This window comes from Pungitius pungitius, chromosome 5, assembly GCF_949316345.1.
Source record: "Pungitius pungitius chromosome 5, fPunPun2.1, whole genome shotgun sequence".
NCBI lineage: Eukaryota > Metazoa > Chordata > Actinopteri > Perciformes > Gasterosteidae > Pungitius > Pungitius pungitius.
The window spans coordinates 15,499,693-15,522,478 of record NC_084904.1 but is presented as its reverse complement, the minus strand read 5'-3'; the positions used below and the strand labels follow the sequence as shown (position 1 = coordinate 15,522,478).

At 44.4% G+C, this 22,786-nt stretch overlaps 2 protein-coding genes across 4 annotated transcripts in view; both read left to right on the top strand.

Moving 5' to 3' along the window:
* LOC119224538 (tetratricopeptide repeat protein 28-like) overlaps positions 1-5,276 on the top strand; it is a 140,461-nt gene extending 135,185 nt beyond the window's left edge. For 2 of the 3 annotated variants that reach the window (XM_037481587.2, XM_037481589.2), the window contains 8 exons: positions 11-258; positions 353-477; positions 570-801; positions 1,027-1,103; positions 1,714-1,737; positions 2,506-2,635; positions 2,748-2,855; positions 2,960-5,276. In XM_037481587.2, coding sequence (XP_037337484.2) covers positions 11-258; positions 353-477; positions 570-801; positions 1,027-1,103; positions 1,714-1,737; positions 2,506-2,635; positions 2,748-2,855; positions 2,960-4,587 — 2,572 coding nt within the window. In that variant the 3' untranslated portion in view covers positions 4,588-5,276. The remainder of the gene's footprint in view (positions 1-10; positions 259-352; positions 478-569; positions 802-1,026; positions 1,104-1,713; positions 1,738-2,505; positions 2,636-2,747; positions 2,856-2,959) is intronic. The other variant, XM_037481588.2, reaches the window with a different exon arrangement.
* Positions 5,277-5,593: 317 nt separating this feature from the next.
* On the top strand, positions 5,594-18,509 carry LOC119224593 (phosphatidylinositol transfer protein beta isoform-like). The gene is made up of 11 exons (XM_037481701.2): positions 5,594-5,720; positions 8,006-8,036; positions 8,955-9,100; positions 9,311-9,402; positions 9,572-9,579; positions 9,706-9,780; positions 9,873-9,956; positions 11,860-11,937; positions 14,022-14,132; positions 14,217-14,339; positions 15,949-18,509. The coding sequence occupies exons 1-11, from the start codon at positions 5,701-5,703 to the stop codon at positions 15,994-15,996; spliced, it is 816 nt and encodes a 271-aa protein (XP_037337598.2). The 5' UTR covers positions 5,594-5,700; the 3' UTR covers positions 15,997-18,509.
* Positions 18,510-22,786: the final 4,277 nt, after the last annotated feature.

Sequence of the window (22,786 nt, the reverse complement as noted above, 5' to 3'; positions counted from 1 at the left end):
TTGGATACAGGTCATACCAGGAGTCCAGCAGCAAAGTGACTGCAGACGGTGTTGTGGGACTGACCAGAGCCTTCCTGGCCGCGGGGGCTCAGTGCACTCTAGTGTCCTTGTGGCCTGTCCCCGTCGCAGCCTCCAAAGTCTTTGTCCATGCTTTCTACACTGCTCTTCTTAATGGGACGAAGGCTAGTGCAGCACTGGCAGATGCCATGAAGACAGTCCAGAGCAGCAAGCAGTACTCGCACCCCTCCAACTGGGCAGGTGAGAGATGTTATTCGCTTTGGTGTTGATTCTGCATTTGAAAGCGATTACCCTGTAACACAGCTGTATTCACTGGCTTTGTTTTCCTGTTTAGGGTACATGCTGATTGGTACTGATGTGAAGCTTAACAGCCCATCTTCCCTCATTGGCCAAGCCCTGGCAGAGATTCTACAGTACCCTGATCGAGCACGTGATGCTCTAAGAGTCTTGCTCCACCTGGTTAGACATGGACCCTCATACACAATGAGTTCCTTACCCCACAAAATGTCACAAGCAGAAACACTTATGCTTCACTTCACTCGCACTTGCAGGTGGAGAAGTCTCTTCAAAGGATCCAGAATGGCCAGCGTAACTCCATGTACACGTCTCAGCAAAGTGTGGAGAACAAGGTGGGGGGTGTCCCTGGCTGGCAGGCCCTGTTGACAGCTGTGGGCTTCCGTCTCGACTCTGTGGGCACCGGTATGCCTTCAGCTGTCTTTTTTCCCACCGCTGATCCAGGAGACAGACTTCAGCAGTGCAGCACCACTTTGCAATCATTACTGGGTATGCACCTGAGAGTTGGTCTAGTGTTTTGCTTAATCATGTGTTTTATAGGATTGTTTTTACAGTTGTTTTCCATAAAGTTTTGGCCTCTGTGCTTGTAACATTTAGAATCACTCCACAGATCACATGTTAAATCATCATTTGCAGTATATAAAGAGTGTGTCTTGTGTATAAATCATTAGGAATCTCCTTTGATTCCCCCCCCCCCCCCCCATACCCCCTCAGGTCTGCCGCCGCCAGCTCTCCAGGCTTTGTGCAAACTCATCACAGCTTCAGAGGCAGGCGAGCAGCTCATCAATCGGGTAGGCCCCTGCAGCTCTGAGCCAATACTGCTGGATTTTTACATCTATTGAACTAGATATAAATTGGTCTTTAGCTCAACCACAAACACCATTGATACTATTATTAGTAGTAATAGCTATTGCACTTTCTCTGACACGCTTAATGTGCTGTTCTTACTAGACAAGAATATCAGGGGTATGTTGATGTGTGAATGAGTTACAACAGTCTGGTGATTCAAGCTGTGACTTTAATCTGCACTGAAGTGCAGCATGAAAGCCTAACAAGCAGTACTGCAAGTACTAGGTTTTAACCATAATCTGAGGCCTGTTCTCTTGCACCCAAGCTTGTGACATCGTAGAGAATTAAGATTGCGCTTTTATCCCTCTTAAAGTGTAACCAGTGTAAGAATGTGAGTTGGTGATTAGTTTGTGTTGCCTAATATTGCCAATTGTGGTCTCCGTGACATTTCCTACCTAATGAAGTTATCGCCGATCGCATAAAATCTATTCAACCTGCTACTTACTGCTGTGCTTCTTGTTGACTTAATCCCTTGTCACCTGTGTGAAAGTCCGTTATGCATGCAATTAAAAGCTTTCTTTCTCTCCCCTGCTCATAACGTGCTGTCTGAAGGCTGTTAAAAATATGGTGGCAATGGTAAGTGTGGCCTCACTACCTGCACTCCAACCCAATCTACTATTTTTCGCTTTTCTGTCCTGCTAAACTAAAATACACCACTTTGCGCCAAAGCTGCATGACAATTTGGTAACCAGTTGTGTTGTTTTCATCCTGTTTAGCATAGGTGTGCATAAAGTGTAGCTGGGCATTCATTAACAATGTTCCTAATGATTCAGTTGCCGGTTCCTGCAGTCGGGTATTTCAAAAATTAAAGGATTTACAACACTGGTTCATTACAGGTCAGAGGACTGTTTCAGGGTGACATAAGGGATAATGCCGCTCACAGTTATAAAGAATGAAAGGAGTGGGCAAGGCATGTTTGTACTTCCTGCACAGTTACATCATGTTGACAAAGGTTGCTCTGTACCAGTAATCCCAAAACAAAAAATGAAAGTGTGATCTCCGGGTACTTGTAAATCCTCATTAAGCTGAAACCCTTTCAGCTCTGCTTCCCCGCAGATGTCATTCACAAGTAGGAAACACATCCATACCTACTCCATAAGATATGTTTATATTAGTTTCACAATAGCATGTGGCTGCCATTGTTTTACATAGATGACAAGGCAGTGTTCTTTGAGAGCATGGAGCTATTTAACGCAGTCCTTGAGGGATTTATATCTTTATAGAATAAAAATTATTTGGTGTAACAAAATCACTGATTAATTAATGAATTCCCCAGTCTATTGTATTCTTCTCTTTATTCCTAACCATTGCACTGCTTTTCTTCTCCGATTTGTCTCCGTCCAGCTCCACCAGGTACTAGTGCAACTCCAGACCGGAGAGAAAGAGCAGGATTTCTCCCTCCTGCCTATTCAGGTGTCCATCAGTGTGCAGCTGTGGAGGCTGCCGGGATGCCATGAATTTCTGGCTGCTCTCGGTGAGTCAGCTGTTAACGATGAAAGCTGTGCACGCACCACGCATTCCTTTGTGACTCCCTATGGACTGCACATTGAGCACGTTACAATTGTTGTTCTTCTGTGTGTGTTCAGGATTTGACTTGTGCGAGGTTGGCCAAGAAGAAGTGGTTTTGAAGACCAGCAAGCTAGCCAACCGCCGCACCTTGCACTTTGCTCTCCAATCGCTGCTGGCGCTGTTTGGTAAATATGATCATTTGCTCATGTTCATGGTATCAGTGATGTTGTTTTTCAGTCACTTGACTGTACATTGTGTCACATTAATTTTTTCCTTTCTCTTTGTTCAGACTCCACAGAACTGCCCAAGCGTCTGAGCCTGGATAGCTCGTCTTCCCTTGAGTCTCTAGCTTCGGCCCAATCTGTGTCCAACCCCCTTCCCATGGGATACTCGAGCCTTCCCTTCTCTCCTCCTTGCCTGGACAATCAGGCCTCCGATGCAATCTCTGTCTATAGCCTGAGTTCTGTAGCCTCCTCCATGAGCTTTGTGTCCAAGTCAGAGTGCGATTTCCTCGGCCATCGGCAGCGCGGTGCGGCCACGGCACACTACTCTATCCACAAACACCCTCATGTTCCCCGTAGTCGCTCGTCTCCCCACGGGGCAGCTGCCGCTGCAGTGGCGGGGGCGCGGGGAGACGAGGAAGAATACGAGGGCTTTTCCATCATCAGCAGCGAGCCTCTGGGGAGCCACTGCGACTCTCTGCCCCTGCCGCCAGGCCACAGCCAGCGGCATCACCGTGGAGGCAGGGGGTTCGTCGGTGGGTCCGGCACCGGAGCAGGCAGAGGCTACACTGTATCAGTATCGTCGAGGGGCAGCGTCAGCACCCCCACGTCCCCTGTCAAAACGTGTCTGGTGGCCAGCCCAAACTCACCATTCCAGAAGGTCGCTAAAGTAAGCAGCTCTGATACCGGCGAATCCGACCAGTCCAGTACCGAGACGGACAGCACTGTGAAGTCTCAGGAAGAGAAAATTGTCCCTCTGGATCCTCAAGAGCTGGCGCAGAAAATCCTCGAGGAGACTCAGAGCCATCTACGGGCCGTAGGTAGTTTACAGCGGGCCGGGCCAGAGGGGGCATCGGCCGGAGGATCTTCAGCACGGAGCAGCGCCTTCCGTTCTTCTGAGACGAGTGCGTTCAGTCGTCCTAACAGCAGTGCAAGCGGCAGAGCTCAATCTTCCCCGAGGCCCAAACCTCCCTCCCGTTCCTCTTCACTGCAGAAAATCAGCTCCGGCTACAACAGTCCTGCAATGTCCGAGTCCTCCCAAAAGGAGGGCAGCCACCCTTCGCCCACTCTGGACAGCCACGCGCAGTTCAGATTGAAGTACCCAAGCTCCCCATACAGCGGCCACATCTCCCGTTCCCCGAGTAATGTGTCGCCCAGCTCTGGTCACCAGTCCCCGGCCGGCAGTGCTCCATCCCCGGCCCTGTCGTACTCCTCGACGGGCTCTGCCTGCTCTACATCGACCGATGTCCCAGCCTTGGACCGGCTAAGAAGAGGAGTCATTGATGAAAAGGTCCAGGCTATCCACAATCTGAAGACCTTTTGGGCTAATGCCGCAGCCCAGCAGCAGCAGCAGCAGCAGCAGCATCATCATCTAGGTCCGGTCCGAGCCGTCCACGGTGGTCCTGGTCCCCTTGCGTCTGCCAGTAGAGATGTACTGAGCCTTCTGAACCTCTCTCCACGCCATTGCTCTCCTAATAATACGCAAGACAGCCTGGAGCTGCGGGAGCTGGGGCTGCAATCACTGGATAGGGGCAGCAAGAACAATGGACACCACTGCTCTAACCCTAGAAAAGTGGCCCCATCACCTACTATCTCCACAAGCAGTAGCCCTGGTGCTCGTTCTATCCGACTACCTGCTGGGAATGGATACAAGTTCCTGTCGCCTGGAAGATTTTTCCCTTCCTCTAAATGCTGAGACAATTGAAACAGTCCTATACTTTTATCTATCTATTATTTACAATTCTGTGCGAGTAGGGCACTTTGATTGACAAGGATTTTATTGGTCAATGAGTGCGATCCTGAAGAGGCACATGAATGCTTTAGAGAGTCTTGTCTTTGTGCCCATAAAACTGTAAATGGCAATGAGAAATACTCAAAGACCTGATACTGTGTTTGTGTGTAACTGTGTGTCAGGTAGATGTAAATGCCATTTGGTATTTTTCTTTGCTGTTTGTGTGGGCCAAGTTGCAACAGCTATGACTGATTTCCTCCATTCTATTTTTGTTGTTAAATTGAATGGTTATTGTTTGTTATTGTTATTAATATTATGATAATTATTATGTTTTGTAAATTAATTTCAGTGTTTCACAATCAGTATTAAACGTTTTATATTATTAAAAAGTGAACAAACCTGTACCTTGTAAAGACGGATAGACTGCGGAAAAAAAGATTTAATATTTTTTATTGAAATCAGAAGGGCATTTTGCCTGATTTCTTTGTGAATTGAGTGTCTGCTCTGAAGCATGGATTCTCTTGCTATTCAATGTTAAGTACCATGTATGACTTTTTAGCCCATGATTTTTTGAGATTAATCATGAAGTTTCATGACAACCATCTGTCATTTATCAGTAAACCGTTTCAATAAAAAAAAACACATCATGTTTTCATTCTTGTGTTTCTGACCTTACCACCTGATGTTAATGGGAGCCATTGTCAGCGAAGGATGAAAGGAAATGAGAGACAAAGAATATCATAAATGGCGTGAAGATAGCAAAATACAGGTTACGTCCCAAGAAACATTAGATAGAAGATACTAAGAAATTTGAAGGTAGCTTTGCTTTTTTTAATGTGATCGTTTGAATGCTGTAAAGATGATGCTGCATTTCTCCAGATGTGCAATAGGCGGGTTAAAACCCGCGAGTAAGCTATTCTATTGGATGATATGAATTAGCATGTCCGCCGGTGCCCGCTTCTGCAAATCACCGCTTACGAGGGAGGGGCCGACACAGCCCTCAGCGGCTCATGACGTCAGCAGCAATCAGCGGCCGCTTCTGGGCAGTAACGGTAGTATCTGGAGGAGGAAGCTGCGATGAGCCTCATCAAGGAGTAGTAAGTTTCAGGTTTAACTCTTCGCAAATGTTTTAATCAATTTAGATCGCATAGTGACGAATTCCGCGCGGTGGGACAGATTTTCCCGTGGTTTTATTTTACAAATAATAACTTTTTTCATCTTGTGTCAGACACACGAGGGCAGGGTGGGATTGCCCAAGAGCTGCCGTGGCCTTCGGTACCGGTGTTTACAGCGGTGTGCCACTGTGTGACAGCTGCTGTTAATCGTAGTCTTCCCTACGCGCTCGCTTTTAAATCATGTGTGCTGGCTTCAAAACTATTCAGTCCGAGGTATGCGTTTTTTTTGGGGGGGGGAACAGGGATACCGGCATTTGGCCGTTATAAAACTTGAACGTTACAACTTTATGGAACTTAAGCTAGGGCATTAGCTCATGCTAATGCTAGCGGACGCGGTGTTGCACCTAACGGTATGACGTTAACACGACTGGAAGTCACTGAGCGCGGCGTGTGTTATCAGCGTTGACCCGTACACTCGTGGCTGCGCCGACTATACGTAACGCTCCTATGCCGTAGAGACTTTGATTAATGGCGGATTCGCTGTTTATTCTCTCTCTCGTGTCAAACCATCCCCTGTAGCGTTACTGGCGTTAGCATGCTAGCGGTAGCGGTGTGCAGGTAGTGCTAGCTAGCTGTTAGCTTCGTCTGTTAAGTTGGATCTTAAGATGCGCGTGTAGACTTTACATTATCAGCTGTTATCAGTAATAAAAGATGTACGTCAAACTTCAGAAGTAAACTATTTTAGTCGCGATGTAGGCTGCAATTTTGTTAAATATTTTCCTGTTTGACTGGGAAGTGTTTGGCTGCCGTTTTTAGCTTTGCCTCCATCGGTAAAAAATTGGTCTGTAGATCGAGGCAGGAAGTCCTGTAAATGGTGTGATACATAGTTATTTAACCAGCTTCGCGTTTAGGGTAATGCCTTTCGCTTGATTTAATGCTCGGAAGATGAACTTCACTCTACTCACCTGATCTTGAGGGATTTTAACTCTGTCCATACTGTATTTCCACCATACCTTTACTTCTCCCTTTAGTTGCAGTTTGTTTAACTAATAAACACGTAGCCTTACATTTACTATCTTTACATAATGCAGCGATTGTGGTTTATACTTAATTGTTCAATCTAAAGTCCTTATTTTTGGCACCCTGTTAATTTGTGTATTCAAGTGGATGTGTGCATATTAGCTTAAGGAAGTTTAAGAAACTGTTAAAATAAGGCGATGTTTTTTAGGGGGCTGCAGTCTCTCAGTGTTTAGATTTTCCAAAGATCATCTGTTAAGAGGACTTTCTAAAACTGAAAATCCTCAAAGACAGTCACAAATACATCCATCAGATTGAACCCAATTAAGTTTTTGTTGCTGTCAGATCCCAACTTTTTAATAGCAGTGCATGTGGTGAGCAGAAAAAGACCTGTGTTCCAGATGCAGTTGTTTCATAACGGGGTGACCCCTGGCTGTATGTCTGAGAAAATGGCTTGATCCGTTATCTGAGTAAACATTGTGAGTGTGAGTTTATGGTCTGAATTGTAAATGTCAAGTCTTCAGAGTACAGCATGATGTTCATTGTTTTAAATTAAGTCAAACAGACCATAAAGCAGGTCATGCTTTTAAGGCAAACCTAAATTCATTGACCCATCGATAACGTCACTACATCACTCCTCTCACATCCAGATATAATGACATTCGTGCATTCATTGCAAAATAGCCAAGATGGGGACGGCCGTATTCCAAAATGACAAAATCACCCTATTTGATGGCGTCACAATTGCAGTCCGCAAACCAGATAGTAACGTCTCGGTGACTGCGTTCACCTCTTGCACAGTCTATGATTTATGCCACAGTAAACACCTGCATCATGTCTGTGTAGAATACAGCCTTTGTTTCTGGCCCTGAATTCTTTTCTTCTGCACTATGTAGTTTGTGGTCATTCACTGGAGCTTTATATTTATAAGGGTAATTTATAACATTGGTTTGGGGATGCTGTACTTTGGGGATGAATACTGTAACAGTTTTCTAAATAAGTAGTTTTCTTTTCAAAATAACTTTACCTATTGATCTTGCTCTGTGCACAACTTGTGTTTTGGGTATTTTGAATGTGTGGCTATGGAATTGTGTACAATTATTAAATACATTGAATTAACTCATTATTCAGTTCTTTACAAGGTTATGTTGTGTTTGAAGGTAACACTGTATTTGTTTACCTTCAAATACCATTATATTGCTCATTGAGTTAGTGTTTTTGTTTTGACCACACTTCTTTCTCTCTTGCAGCCGTGTGGTTTTACCCTGTAGTGTTGAGGAGGTGAGCAATCAATTTTAATCTCCCTTATTACAAAATGTTATAAATGGTTGTTTTTCATTTCTGTTAGTGTCTGGGTTTCCCTTTTATTCTCGTGTACGTATTACTCGTCTTTTATTTATTATAAATGACAAAAACTAAGAGCAGTGAAGGTAGCCATACATTCCAAACCCGCCAACCAGTGCACAACATGGGACATTTTATCTTTCATTTTCCCTGCTCATGTCTCTCGCCGAATTAAAACTGGTTGACATGGACTTAAATTATTATACCGTCAGTATGCCTTTACTTTTGAATCCCAGTCCAATAATTGAAAAAATTTAAGTGATCTCTATATAGTGGAGAAATGCTAAAAGAGCTCTGGCAGCTGAAATAAAAGCAAACACCCGCCCTTCAAATCAAACATCACACCATGCATAATGGGTAACTTGCCCTGCAGAATGTCAGAGGGATTAAAATGTTGAGGTACAAAAGAGGGTCCAAATGAGGGCTGCTCTTTATTAAAAAAAAAAAAACGCAGGTTGGAGACAAGCTCATTTGTCTATTGCGTTCTGCAGTAGTTTTTCTTGGCACGTTATATAAATCTGAACTGTCGGGACAATCACCCATCTTACTAAATTTGTCTTCGCCATTGTGTTTTCATTTTAAAATACAATTCCAATGATGCATGTACTGTGTCTCTGTATTTGCAATATAAATGTAACACACAAGCTTTTTACACTGGATCCCTGGTGGATGGGAGAACACTAGAGGCCTCACTTAATCTGGTGTCTCAATGATTTTTTTTTTCCTGACTTTTCTCAAGATGTTGCTAACAGCTAATGGTGCATTCTGAAAAAAAGGAAATATGCTTCTTGGTCTGACCTGCTCATCTGTCATAGTAATGGTCTGGTGTGTGACTGCTGTATATTTGTGTCAAAGTATCAAGTGGGCCAGCTGTTCTCCGTGGCTCAAGCAAGTAAAAATGAGACCGGTGGTGGTGAGGGTATCGAGGTTCTTAAGAATGAGCCCTATGAAAAAGATGGAGAGAAAGGACAGTACACACACAAAATATACCACATAAAGAGGTATGGGTCTTCTTTTTTAATATTCATATTATATTCTTTTTTTACCTTCTCAAAGTGTAATTGCACCGTGCTTCCAGGTAGTGGCAGTATTGTCTTACTTTTTGCTCTTCTTTTTGTTAAGGATTTCTCATTTTCCATAGGCATGTAAATATATTTCTTCCCTCTCCCTTTCTCCAATGCTTGCTCCCGTCCTCTTGATCCACGCAACAGTAAAGTCCCAGCGTTTGTCAAAATGTTTGCTCCCGAAGGCTCTCTGGTATTCCATGAAAAGGCCTGGAATGCTTACCCCTACTGCAGAACCAGTGAGTCCCGATACCTCTGCTCTACCTGGGACCCTTTGTCTTCTCCATTGTTAAATACCCCTGTGTCACCTGCATCACGGGTTTAGTTTGGGGGAATTTAGAGTTCTTGTTTTCTTCTATATGTAATGGTTCTTGTTTCCGCCCTTTTTTATGTCCAACCCTCATGCAGTTGTCACGGTAGGAAGTCTTAAATGGCTTGTTTTGTATTTATAAGATCTAAATATTACTTCAACTGAGTTAAACAGTTTTTTTGCTTATTCAAACAACTTTCTTTGCCATAATCTGCTCACAACCTTCCTCTAGAATGAGTATATGAAAGACAACTTCTTCATTAAGATTGAGACATGGCACAAACCGGACCTTGGAACACAAGAAAACGTAAGTATCTCTTCACTCTATCGCGTGCATATACATTTTCCATTGGGCTCTGTGTGCGCTGGACTTACCATTTTGTTTGTGTCCTTGTTCAGGTGCACAAACTAGACAGCTCCACATGGCAGAATGTAACTGTTGTGCCCATTGACATTGCAGACCGAAGTCAAGTGTCCACTGCTGTAAGTGAAAATCCTCTTAAGATAAGAATGCAGTTTGGTGCCTTCATGTGGGGAAGTCCCAACATTACCGAGCTGTCTGACCAACCCAGTCCATCTTACATACATTGATGTGCAGTATTCTTATTTCATTTAACTTCCTTTCTATGTTGATTTATTTTGGAGAATCAAAAAAATCAACTGTATAAATGATGAGTATTGTCGCATTTACACTTGTATGTATTCTATAGATCAACATTAAGTTCTATTTGTATTTAGAATTTTTTTCTGATATATATCCCAGAAAAAAGTACCACAGCCTTTATGCAAATCTGGAGCCCAGAGCAATTTCAACCAAATGCAAATTTTGAAAACTAATTTGATTTTAACTGTAAACATCTGAATTATTACATTGGAGGAGCTGGAATCTTCCAATGTAAGATAATTTTATTTAACAGATTAGTTATATTTAAATTGTTGTTGAATTATATATTGTTTATTGATTGTTCTACTTACTATTTTCTCGCCATAGCAATGCAGAATTATTTGTTTTTAGCTTTTGATTACACTCATTGAACCAGGCTTGAATACATCCAGGTACTTGAACTAATGGAGCCATACATATTTTTTGTAAAATGTATTCCCACACGGTGGAATACCATGAAACACATACCTGTCACTGACGGTGGATGGCAAGAATAGGCAGCAGGAAATGACATTAGACTGTTGGAGTAGATTAATTTAATCATTTCATTGTTTTCATGCATCACATTGAAATCTTTTGAAGTCATCACAAAACCACACGCACCATTGGAGCATCCCAATATTGCCTCAATGATTTCAAAATGTAAACATGAGTTTTTGATACTCTGAAATCTTATTTGAAGATGTTACACATTATTGCTGTTGTTTGACATCACATTGCCTCATTTCACTGTGTGTGTGTGTGTGTGTGTGTGTCTATGTGCGGCTATTTGGCTGAGAAGCGTTGCGTTCTGTGGGTGTACGTGTTTGTTTTAGTGGGTAGTTAACGAGGCGGAGGTGTTTGCCTTGCTGGAGGAGTGTGTTGTGTCTGAGGACCCCATCAGCCCTCAGCCTCAGGCATGGCTGCAGGGCCTGGGGCGCACCGCCAGCACAGATGAGTTTGTTAGTGTAATTAAGGCTCACAGTGCTTCGCATCCCAGAGATACACAAACGCATTTGCACGCTTGACACACACTGTTTTACTTGTGGAGTAGCTTCTTTTCGTCTACCGCGGCGTATCGATTCACAGACCTCATTAGTTCAGCACAGTGTATTGTTGTGTGCGTACACACACACTTGGCACCCTGCTGTTGGCCGATAGCCCTGAAAAGTAGCTTTTTAGCTGCAGGCGCACCATGATTTATTTAAAATTGCTCGGCCCTTGAGCTGTTGATAATATGAAAGCTATTTCATTTATTGGTTTTACTAATTAGTTTGCCTCTTTTTAAGACAACGTGGTCATGTGCTTAGCATACAGTACCAGTCAAAAGTTTGGACACCCTGTTAATTGAATGCGAAAGTGTGTCCAAACTTTTGACTGGTACTGTATGCGCTCAGTATTCTATAGTATTTAGTATCGATTCTCCTGTGCAATGGGGAATAATGTAATTAAGCATTTAATTTGTTTATATGAAGGGTGCTGGCAGTGTTTGGAAGATGAGTGCGGTACTTCCAGTGGGAGTGATTGCCTTGCTGCTTAAGTCAAAGCACAGTCCGTGGACAGCAGTGTATGACCTAACGGAGGAAACCCCCCTTTTTGATTAGTGCTTTGCAACATCATCATACAAATAATTAACATACTAAAAAAACAGCATTCATGTAAATCAGTTTTACTGACGGTTTGTGTCAGCTAAACATAATGTGCTTTGAAATGTATTAATCATGCACATTTCTCTCACTGTAGGACTACAAACCAGATGAGGACCCTGCCAAGTTCAAGTCCACTAAAACTGGCCGAGGACCCCTCGGGCCCACCTGGAAGGTAACTGGAAATGAACAGGTTCCCCCAGAAAAATAACAAAGACTCAACGCCCATTTTGCCCACCAGACGTATACCAGACTTTATATACCTGCCCACTGGCATTCACAGAATAACCATGGTCTAACACGGTTTCACACATCTTCCAAAGCACAAAATAATATACTGTCAGTTTTAATTAGCTGGGAGGAGCACAGAACATCTGTAAATCGGTCGGGAACAGACTGTCCTCCTCAGAGAGATGCCCAAACCTTCTCTGAAGAAGCTACAGGGCTCAGTGGCTGGGTGACACCATGCGTACACCTAAAGTCTCTGTTGAAAACAAAACACATTTTAGCAAGTTTTGCCAGAAGGTATGTGGGAGCCTCTCAAATACAGTGGTTTGAGAGCAAAGAAATATTGAGCCTTTTGTCTGGTGTTTGGGAGTAGCAGCAGCATCACACTGTAGGGATGCTCCTCTGCAGCAGGTCTTGGGAACACTTGTGACGGTAAGAGGGGCAAAAGTGAAGCAGAACACGGGGAAAACCTTGAGGGGAAACCGCAAGAGAAGATTTAATGTATCAGTGAAACGTCAACAACAAACCCAACGTAAGGCTGAGGGTAAATGCCAAAAAAGAGATGGATCTTCATGGCCTGGAGTTCCAGGATCAGGGCACAGAGCTAGACTGGCTGTTCTCTGATGAAGACAAACCACCTCTTTCTCTGCTCTTATTGAATGTGACCGATATATATCTCTTTGGATAAAGGTTTACGCAACGTGTGGACATTGAATGTAAGTTTGAGAAGCGGCAGTTGTGTATTAGGAGGAGTATACTTTTGATTGAGTGCAATAAGCCACAGCTTATGCCGTAGTCGGCAGTGATGCTGCGCTCCCCTCTGTACGCGGCCCCACAAACGCCTCCCGCTCACTGTCGGAGCGCTGACGATTTCGGCTCTGCACTGCGCCGCAGTCCTCAAAGTTCACCAGGGGAAACTTTGCTGAGCTTCAAGAATCCAAGAACAAAGGCAGCCAAACAGCTTTAAAAAGTATGAATAAAGAAGCACAACTTTTTTCTATTTTGTGTTTTTAATTAGATCACTTTCCCGTCCGCTGTGGACATGGAAAAGGAGTGTTTTTGAAAAGGTGGGGGGGGGGGGGGGGGGAGCAGTTATGTGACAACAGAGGCACCGTTTCTGCCAGCTTCTCGGAGCAATACAACTCTTGTCTATCTCTGCATGCACACATGCTTGCATATCGGTACCCTTTGTATTTCTGAAAACTTCTGCTCCTTTTGAGCAGGGCACAGAGAGGGAGAGAAGAAATGTCACCGTAAGTGTTTTGATGTCGAATCCGTTTCATGTGAAGTTCTCCTTTAGCGATGACAACTTTTCTAAACCCACTGCAAATTTAGAAATGTTTCTCATTTCCCCTCTCGCGCCCCCCCCCCCCCCCCCACACACACACGATCGTAGCATCAAACGACAGTGGCATGATGGTGATTGAGGCGGGTCTGTGGCATTTTCTCTTGGAATGCCGAGCCCGACTGGAGTGATTAATTAAACAGGTGTTCTCGGAGGGAAGCGGTGTGTGTTCTGGGGGCGAGGAGGTCCTGGGTGTTAATAATGTAACCAGCTTTGCACCGCGACGCCCTTATCGCTTCGCAAGCACCGTTTTATCTGCCTGCCGTGGCCACAAAGGCATGCCTTTCGGGAACGGTGTCGCTGTCGGGGCGTAGGCAGAGAAATGGTCCCTTCATCTGGAGTTTATCCACTTTGCTCTGCCCCCGCCCCCCCACACCCTCCTCCTCCTTTTCTTCTTTTCTTCAGAGGGAGGCAGAGTGCAAGCTGCGGATGGATTTACAAAGTGTGTTGTAGATTAGGGCGCTTTTATCTCTGCACAGCACATCTTCATATTGATAATTATTTCAGCAAGCTCCATACCCAAAGCATTATAAATGAATGATTTTTAACTTTCAGCCAAGATTAGTCTTAAATAACAATATCTCAGACTTCTCCTGTTTTAACTTGCAAAGTTTCTGTCAAGTTTTGACGCATTTATTTTGATAGGGCATTATAAATCGTTCTTTTTGCTTTTCCTCCCCTCACAGAAAGAGCTGGCCAGTAAGACCGACTCTCCAAGGATGTGTGCCTACAAACTGGTCACGGTCAAATTCAAGTGGTGGGGTCTGCAGACCAAAGTGGAGAACTTCATCCATGAGGTCAGTTTACCCAGTTAAACTTTATTTTTCATATGTATATATCGAAAATTACACCCAGCCCTAATAATCCGCCGTCTCTCTCAGCAAGAGAAGAGGATCTTCAATAACTTCCACCGCCAGCTCTTTTGTTGGATTGATAAGTGGGTGGAGTTGACCATGGATGATATTAGGCGGATGGAGGCAGAGACACAGAGGGAGCTGGAAGAGGTGAGGGTAATAGTAGAAAAGAGTATACCTTGATAAAGTACTCCCTATTGGTGAGGGATGTGTTTTGTGTACACAACTGCCCCAATATAGAGCGTCTTTGGTTTCTGGCACAGTTCTCATAATTGCCAAATTTTCAAATGAACTTTTGCTGCAACAGTCTAGTTTTTATCCAGCTGTAGCTGTCAAACACCTAACACCATACATTCAGGGACATAAGATCAGTCCCTGAATGTAGCTAGGCCACTTTAAAACAGTTTGGCACTTACCCCTTTGTCTTTGTGTACTACCTTGTACTAAATGTACACCGGCTGATTAGACCATTCAAAAGAATTTGCACGCTTTCTACTGCTATTGAGAACTACAAATATGGAATTCTTGACACTACGTTGCATTTCCAAATACAACTTAAATGGATGATAAACAACTGAAATCATCACTGTTCTCCAATCTGCGCCAACGCGCTTCCTAATCAATAATTCAGTTATTTACTGCTTTCACCCTGTACTATCAAAGGGGGCTTTGTCCACTATGTCAATATGTACATGTTTGTATTTCCCTCGCAACTCTTTAGGTCACTTTGAATAAGTCAACCAATAACACCAGATTGTAGATAAATATTACTATATGTGCTAGGTAGTTCCTCTTTTTGCGAAAATAGCCCACTATGGTTTGTGTCAGTGGTTGTGTATGTTACGTAACATCTGGGCACAGCCATCTCAGAATCACACATGCTGTTGTTTTAAGAAGCAGCCAGCAGTTAATATGCAAACTAAAACCTCACCACTGGTTTTAGCTTGGAAGTACTAGAGATAATGGGAGGAGCTTGAAATGGCCAAAGTGGACCACGCTTGCATCTCGCACAATACAGCATGTGTGTCTCATTTTCTTCTTGGAGTAATAAAAAACCAGCGTGTGCGGCATGCAGACACTACCAAGAATGCACCGTGTGAAACCAACTCGCTGTGGAGACGATGCACCGACATTCATGTCCGCTCATTTTAGTGTATACTGGTTGAGTGCTGTTGGTATAGAAGGGGGAGGTTCAAGGGGGGGGAGGGGGCTCAAGATGGCTCCTTTTTCCTTATTAACATACAAATGGATTTTTGCAGTTGAGAAGGAGTCTGTGCTGTGATTGAGAAGAGAGGGGAGGAAGGAGGAAAGGATGAAGAAGTCAGAGGGTGACTCCTCGTGCCATTTCATCAGATCTCGCTATTCCTCTGTTTAGAGTCACTGTTAGTTTGACCTGTTCCATTAAGGTGTTCGGCTATCAGATTCAACCACTAATTGACTTTCTAAAGCCATCGGGGTGGGTGGGAGATTTTGAAAGTGATGCGGTTATCTCCCCAGAAGACAAACAAAGGTCTTGATAAGAGCCGTTGCAGTAGATTTCTAAGGAAAAGCTAAAGATTTCAGTTTGCTAAATAACATGTTTTTCTTATTCTTTCATGGTTAAAGATCCAAGAGGTACAATATCATTACTCATAATGAATAGAAATGATTCCACCAACGTGTGTGCCAGAACCAGCAACCGTATATGAGCGGTTCCACTGAACCTGCCCCTCAGCCCCTCAGCTTTCATTCATCTAACGTGGGGTCTTTTTGCCCACAGCTTCGCAGGCGGGGAGAAGTACGAGGAACTACGGCTTCAGACAAGTGAAGAGGCAAAGAATTTTAAACTCCCACAACGACGGCTAAGAGGCCTCCTTTGGTGCCTCTGCTTTACCACAGCTGATCTAAGCGGTGGTGGGGGGGGGGGGGAAAGCTACCTGCAATCAATAGAGCAGATCCCTGAATTGCATCCAATCATAGACATTCTATATAGTGAGGAATTGATTTCTAGAAAGCAACCCGATCCCAGCTGAGTAAGGCCAGCTATCAGCATCACGTTATTGACGAGTCCTAACCTGCTGGAGAGATATGAAGAGCGTCTTCTAGTGGATACATTTGTACAAAAGAATTCATTGACATGATTCCACAGTGACCGATGTTGGACCAAATATCTATCCTGTTTATCATTTCCTGTTCCCTGCATAAGATTCCTCTGAAGATGAAGCCACTGTCCGCTCCTTGGTCTAAACGGCTCACACTGGTTTCTCATTCCCCGCCATGAGGCTGTCAGTTTGTCAGACTCGTGTTCCTTCCTGCCACAGACTCCCATTTAGAGATTACTAACACCCATGGCGCCTCGGCCCATTGTAATCCTTCCCCCATCACCCCCACCCCCCCTTCCCCAAAGCACTGCATCTTATTAACACAGACAATCGTGCCCGTACAGGTATTCACTCTTTAACGGATTCAATAGAAGCGCGCACACACACACACACACACACACACACAACACACACACGCACGCATACGCACACACACGCTGCACATACGTCGCTCTGCGAGGATGAACGTGGTAATTAATTCTCACACGTACACTCACAGGTGTGGATGCTTTTGCGGTGACTGATCTCTGAAAATCTCAAGCTGGGCAGATCCGTGCAAGCTTGTTCAGTCAAGGGATGCTACTTTGGAAGTGTTTACACCTCCCTCCCCTCCCACACACACACACGCACTATTTTAAAGACATTTTCACATACCATACACAACCGCATTCACCTTCCTAACGAAAGTCCCCAGAGGAAAACAAAACGACTGAAAAACAGCCACAGATGGCGCTTCACCCCTTGAGCCTCTTGTCACAAGCTAAACTGCATCGCCAGCCCCCCCCCCCCCCCCCAGAGGCCTGGCTCACTCGTCTGGTTCTCGTTGGTAGACGGTTCCTGAAAGGCGTCCTCTGTTCTCCTACATCCCGCGTGTGTTTACAAAATGTCTACGAGCCGTACCAGTGCCCAGGCGACCACCAGCACCTCGCACTTCTTGCCTTAATCGCAGAACCTATTATTATTATTATTATCATTATAACGATTGTACCTCCGCTGGCAGCTGTTGCCCCAGCTGCCTCCCACTTTTCTGACCGGCCACTCTGACACCTAAAGGTTGGAACAAGCTTTCTGGCCGCTACGACTAAGAGCTTTTTGAGCAAAGTGCTTTGTGATGACTTATTTTCTTCTGGTGGGTAAAATTGCACGTGACTCTGTTGCGTTTCCTGTCGCGGCGACTGAGCCAGCGCGTTTCCTCCAGCAAGAAAAGAAGGGAGAAAAAAAAACAAAAGTAGCAGCCGGAATAGCTTGTTCACTGCTGTTGGTGCAAATAGCTGCAGATTTACATCTTTGCCCCAGATCAGCCATATGATTGTTATGTGTTAATGAATCTTCTACTTCATAGTGAAGGCTTCACAATCATGTGTTACCTGCCCACAGTGTTGGTCGTCACTAGTCACATATAGTGCAAGTGGTTGACCCTTGTAATTTGTGTTTTTGGTTTCTAATTCGGCAGTGTCCTAACTTGTGCAGCAGGAAGTGGGGATGTTCTATTTTCCATATGTTTCTTTCAAGACACGCATAATGAAATAATCAGGGTTCAGAGATCCAAATGTTTGTTGTCTGTCAATCACATGAAGAAGTGTGATCACTTCTCAGTAATGAGTTATTGGCTTGTCCAAAGAATAAATGGATTTCTAATGTTTACATGAATTCTGCATTTGTATGCTGGTAATATAGGAACATTTGGAAGGCAACATTTTTCTTCTCAGGTCAACGATACAACACATATATATATATATTTTTTATATTGTTGCTCATCAGTTGCCCAAAACCACAGATTTCCATACACCACGCTGTATCCTTTTCTCTGGGGAGTTTGGTGTCCCAACGGGGAGTGGTTGTAATATATTTTGTTTTATGAGACTGCCAGTTGGTCGGTGTTACTGTACTTTGATTGTTGTCATGTCTTAAGGAGTGAAGAGTAAGACACAATTGATCCTCAATGTAATCAATGATTTCACACCTGTTTAAATTTCTGCGGTTCCTCAATCAACTGTTTACCATCAGTTAAGACAATGATGGGGGGGGTGGGGTGGGGGGGGGAGAGAACTTGCAAACTGCAGTCTTCTCCTAATTCATGAAATTTTCAACAGTTTTCTGAACCGCTTGCTTTTAAAAGTTTATGATCAGCTTTAGAGTCGGGGGACATGGTGGTGAATATGATGTTTGTGCCTTTTTTGTGTACCATTAAATTTTCATATTGTATCTAAATATTGAATAAATGTCTGGAGAAAACATTTCTGATTGTGCTTGATTGTTTACAGGTGGTTCAGTGATTGAAGGCTGGACGTAAAGGGAAGTGGTCATTTCTGTTGGAATTCAGACTAATGGGCTGAGATCTGTTTCTCCCCTTGAATAAAAATATTAGATGCACAATAGCAAACCCATAGATTAGAATGAAGTCTTCATAAAACTGTTTGCCAACTTTTTAATTACTTACAAGACAGATTTTATGTGACGATGTCAAATCAGTTTAATCTTTGTTAATTAAAGGGACTCCTATCTTAACGTATTAGTTTTCCACTGTAGAAAGCACTCGAGATGGTATGAACAAGCCCCTCCAACAGTTTCCGGTGCCTCCAACATGGACTAGACTCTCCGTGACCTGCAGGTCAGAAGAGTCCCACAATAACAGCGGAATCCGTGCTTAAGAGCAGGAAGAGCTGCCAGTCTGCTGCCTGAGATATCCGCCTTTTTTATTGTTCGTGGAGGAACGGTCACATGCGCCGGCTGCAAGGAAACCAGTCATATCTGCCCCCAGAACAAGCCAGCGATCCGGTTTCTAAAAGCGGAGATGGGCAGGCTCGCCCACACACCTCCTGTCAAGTGGCAGCTCTGAGGAGTCTGTAGTCTGCAGTTGGCCTGCATGCATCCATCCATGCGTCTCCCTCGCAGAGGAGACTAAGGGACGTGTCGTGGGCCGAGCCCCTGTGCCGTTCACATAGACGAGGCACGAGGAGAAGAAAACGGATCTAAAAGGGGAAGGCCCAAGACTTGACACAGCGGCACTTCTGGGCTTCGTGCCGAGGAAACTCACTGCGATGGCCAGCACTGGCCGGCTCGCTGCCCTCAACACCAGCAGCTGCAACAATTTTCTCAAATGGTTCCAAACTGGAGAAGCTGTACCCCGTTTGTCCCGCCACGCGGTGACAAGACGACGCGCTTGGTTTAGAGCGTGTGGCCCGATGGAGATTGAACTCTCCCTTCCATGTGTGTGTGTGTGTGTGTGTGTGACCTTCCCCTGTGGCCAGATTTGGTCAGGGGGCAGAGTGTTTTCTTGGAGAGGAGAGTTATTTCTGGTGGGTTGGCCGTGATGTCAGAAGTGCTTCCTCATCCTCTGGGCTTGGGTCATGTTTAGCTCCAGAGATTCTCCAGAGTTTTCCTGTTGTTCTGTGGAAAAGTGGAAAAGGTGTGGAGCCAACCGACCCGGCGGGTCGGGGGCAGGGGGGGGCTCTGTCTCATCCCTCCACTTTAATACAATGGTTCCTTTCTGGATGACAGATGCTGCTTAACCTACACTGACCTCTGGGAGTTTTGATGGCTCAGCTGAGTGACGGGGCCCATACGGGAAACCCTTGGCCCGAACGGCACAGGACGCCACCCGCCCCCCCCCCCCCCCCCCCCCCCCCACGACGAGGGGAGGGACGCGATGGTAATATATGAATTAGGAGGCAGAGGAGGGAACCCACCTCTGCTATCTGGTCCTATTGACTGTAATATTGAGACAAATGGAGTACTAAATCACGACAGAGCAGAGTGGTATTGTGACCCACTTGAAAGCCTGTCCGTTGTCAAGTCGCCTCTGCAGCAGCTCTGAGCTGCATTTATCATCAGAAGGGGACCGTGCCGTCTTGGTCGCCGTACTCAACTTGTCCGTCTCCCATCTGAGAAGAGTGTGGTCATGCACCAGGAACGGTGTCTCAGGGCTGTTGGTATTACAGTCGGATGAATAGGATGCTGTGCTACAACTATCCGTTAGCAGTTGTGAAATGAACATGAATCCTGGTATTCCTGTCGGGAGCTTCACAGAGCAGCGATGGTTGCCTCTGCTTGAACAGTTTGACATACGGGTAACACTAACGATGCTGGTTCCACCTGGCTCTCTCATATGAAAGTGATCCTCAAGCAAGGCGATACTGAGACTGTGTTGTTGGGGGGGGGTTTCCCCTCCCACCAACACGCCACACATGCACAGCCTTCAGAACACCTCAGCAGCTCATCGTGCTGCTCCGTCCTTCTGGAAGAGACAGATACTTAACACCACGTCTACCTCACAACACAACAACTGTCTCCGCCCGCCCCCGCTCTCTCAGCCACTGTCCTCTTGGCTTCAAGGAGTGATAGATAATCCAATCCCTCCCAAACTTCTAAATATATGCACAAACTTCCACCCGGCACCATACAAAGCCCCGTCCTGACCCGTCTCCACCCTCAGCCGCGTCAAACCTCCCTGTCCTCTGAGTGCAGGGCTGAGCAGAGAGCTTGCTTCATAGTGGATGCTTTCTTTTACACACTTTATAGCTAAAATGATCTGAAACATCCACAGATGTGGAAGAAAAAATGAGCAAATATAGTGTCTTGTAAAAAGTGTGTATTTCCAAATCAGAGACATTTATTTTAAAATTCTAGGACATGTATTTTCTAATTACCATGGCTGTAGTTCTAGAAGAAAAATATACTCAAAATATCTTTTTTTGCATAATTACGCTCTTATATGATCATTTTTAACAACTATAAAAATATATTTGACTAGTGATTATGGATACATGCTAAATTATTTCCCACTTTTACTCACTAGTGCTTTATATGGTTTATAAAACCATTGGTTGTAATTTTAGGCTACGGATTAACATCAAGATTTAAAATGATATCTACAGCAATGGGTTTAGTTTCTAGAAGTGGTATCCGAGTGCAGGAAGCATGAGCGGTGGCCGCCGCTAGGTGGCACTGTGTCCGTTCGGTAAAAGTCCTCTTGATTTTCCCCCCTCCCCAAAGGTGCAGAGATGCCTGGCACCAACTTCTTTAAATGTCCACTGTCCCCACTGCCGGGGACATTATAATACGGTGTTCTCATTTCACTAAAGAAACTGTCCATGCTAGTGAAATGGATTTATATTTGTATTCAGTTTCCCCCAATGTTCCCTTTTTTTAAATCCAGAGTTGTGTTAATCTTATGAGGCCAGATTCCCCAAACGCAAACAGTCAAAAATAATTGCAGGATCTATTATTTAAAACTATCATCGCTAACGCCAAGCAGTTTAAATTTGACACGCGAAAATGGATGTGAACTTGTTCATCTCCAAATTCACAGGAATAAAATCCGGGGTGTCTCCAAAATCCACAACCGACTAAATGAATCCACTAAAAGACGAAGACAGAGACGTAAGAGCTACAAACGACATGAACACACATTGTTAATTATATAACAATGAATATAGCACCCGCCTGAGGAAAAACTCAAGGCTACAGCATGCAATTAAATAGAATATAAATCTTCTTAAAATTAGTACTGTGTCGGAATTCCTTATATTCGGATTTTTTAATTAAAAACACGAACTTGAAGATGAACCATTTGCAGTATTTGAATATCTTATCTCAGGTTGTTGCACCACTTAACCTTCCACAGATAACTTCGGCCTTTGTAGGCCTGCGGCTAATTAACCTATAAAGTAACTTATCCAAATTTGGCCTTTGAAAATTGTTCTATTTCCCAGACTATAATACGGACAATGTTATTGACTATCGGAACCGAAGCCCAATACCCTCCGCATGATTTAGTTCAGATGGTCTTTTAAGGAGGATTTTCTTCCCGTTAGGACACAAATTCACACGACTGTGGCCAGTTTGATTGGTCCCCGGGGTGTGAACGACACGCACGCACGCACGCACGCACACACACACACACGATAATATGGATATCCACACAGCATCAATATATTTAGGTTACGTATCTGATAGGTCATCATATCTCAGTAAACACAATGTTTACTGTACCATTCAACACATTCACACCTGAACACGAGTCTCTTATTTATACATCTTGTAAAGAACTTCGCTCGTGTACTCCTTGGCTTGGCTGGCTCCATTGGTCTGTATGTTGTTGGAGCCAGGGCCAAATGAAGCACTGATCACTTCTTAGATGAGTGGGTGCAGTGGCTAAAGTTTGTTCACAAGGGAAGAGGACTCCTCGGCCGAAATCGCCTTCATTCTCCAGTGGAGGATACGAGAGTTACAGAAGTGTATCCTCACCTCAATTGCTGTAGACTACAATTCTGTGGCAAATAAATAAATCGTTTTGAAGGATGTGGGATGTTCAAATGGGATGGACGGTTTTAACGTGCAAAGTACTGCGCGATCTGTTTTGGTAAATACATCACATTTCAAGTGAAAGCCATTTCTAAGATCCGGTTTTTGCGCAATCTCACGGACCACCTTAAAGCGCTTGTCCCGCCCTGGAAGCGCTCTCTGTTCGTTCTGATTGGCGGAGGGTTCATTGATGGAAGCGGCTGCAAAAAT

Coding starts and splice junctions, on each gene's coding strand:
- LOC119224593 (XM_037481701.2), top strand. CDS start 5,701: ATGAGCCTCATCAAGGAGTA. Junction 8,037..8,954: donor TACCCTGTAGTGTTGAGGAG/GTGAGCAATCAA, acceptor TTTGTGTCAAAG/TATCAAGTGGGCCAGCTGTT. Junction 11,938..14,021: donor CCCTCGGGCCCACCTGGAAG/GTAACTGGAAAT, acceptor CTCCCCTCACAG/AAAGAGCTGGCCAGTAAGAC.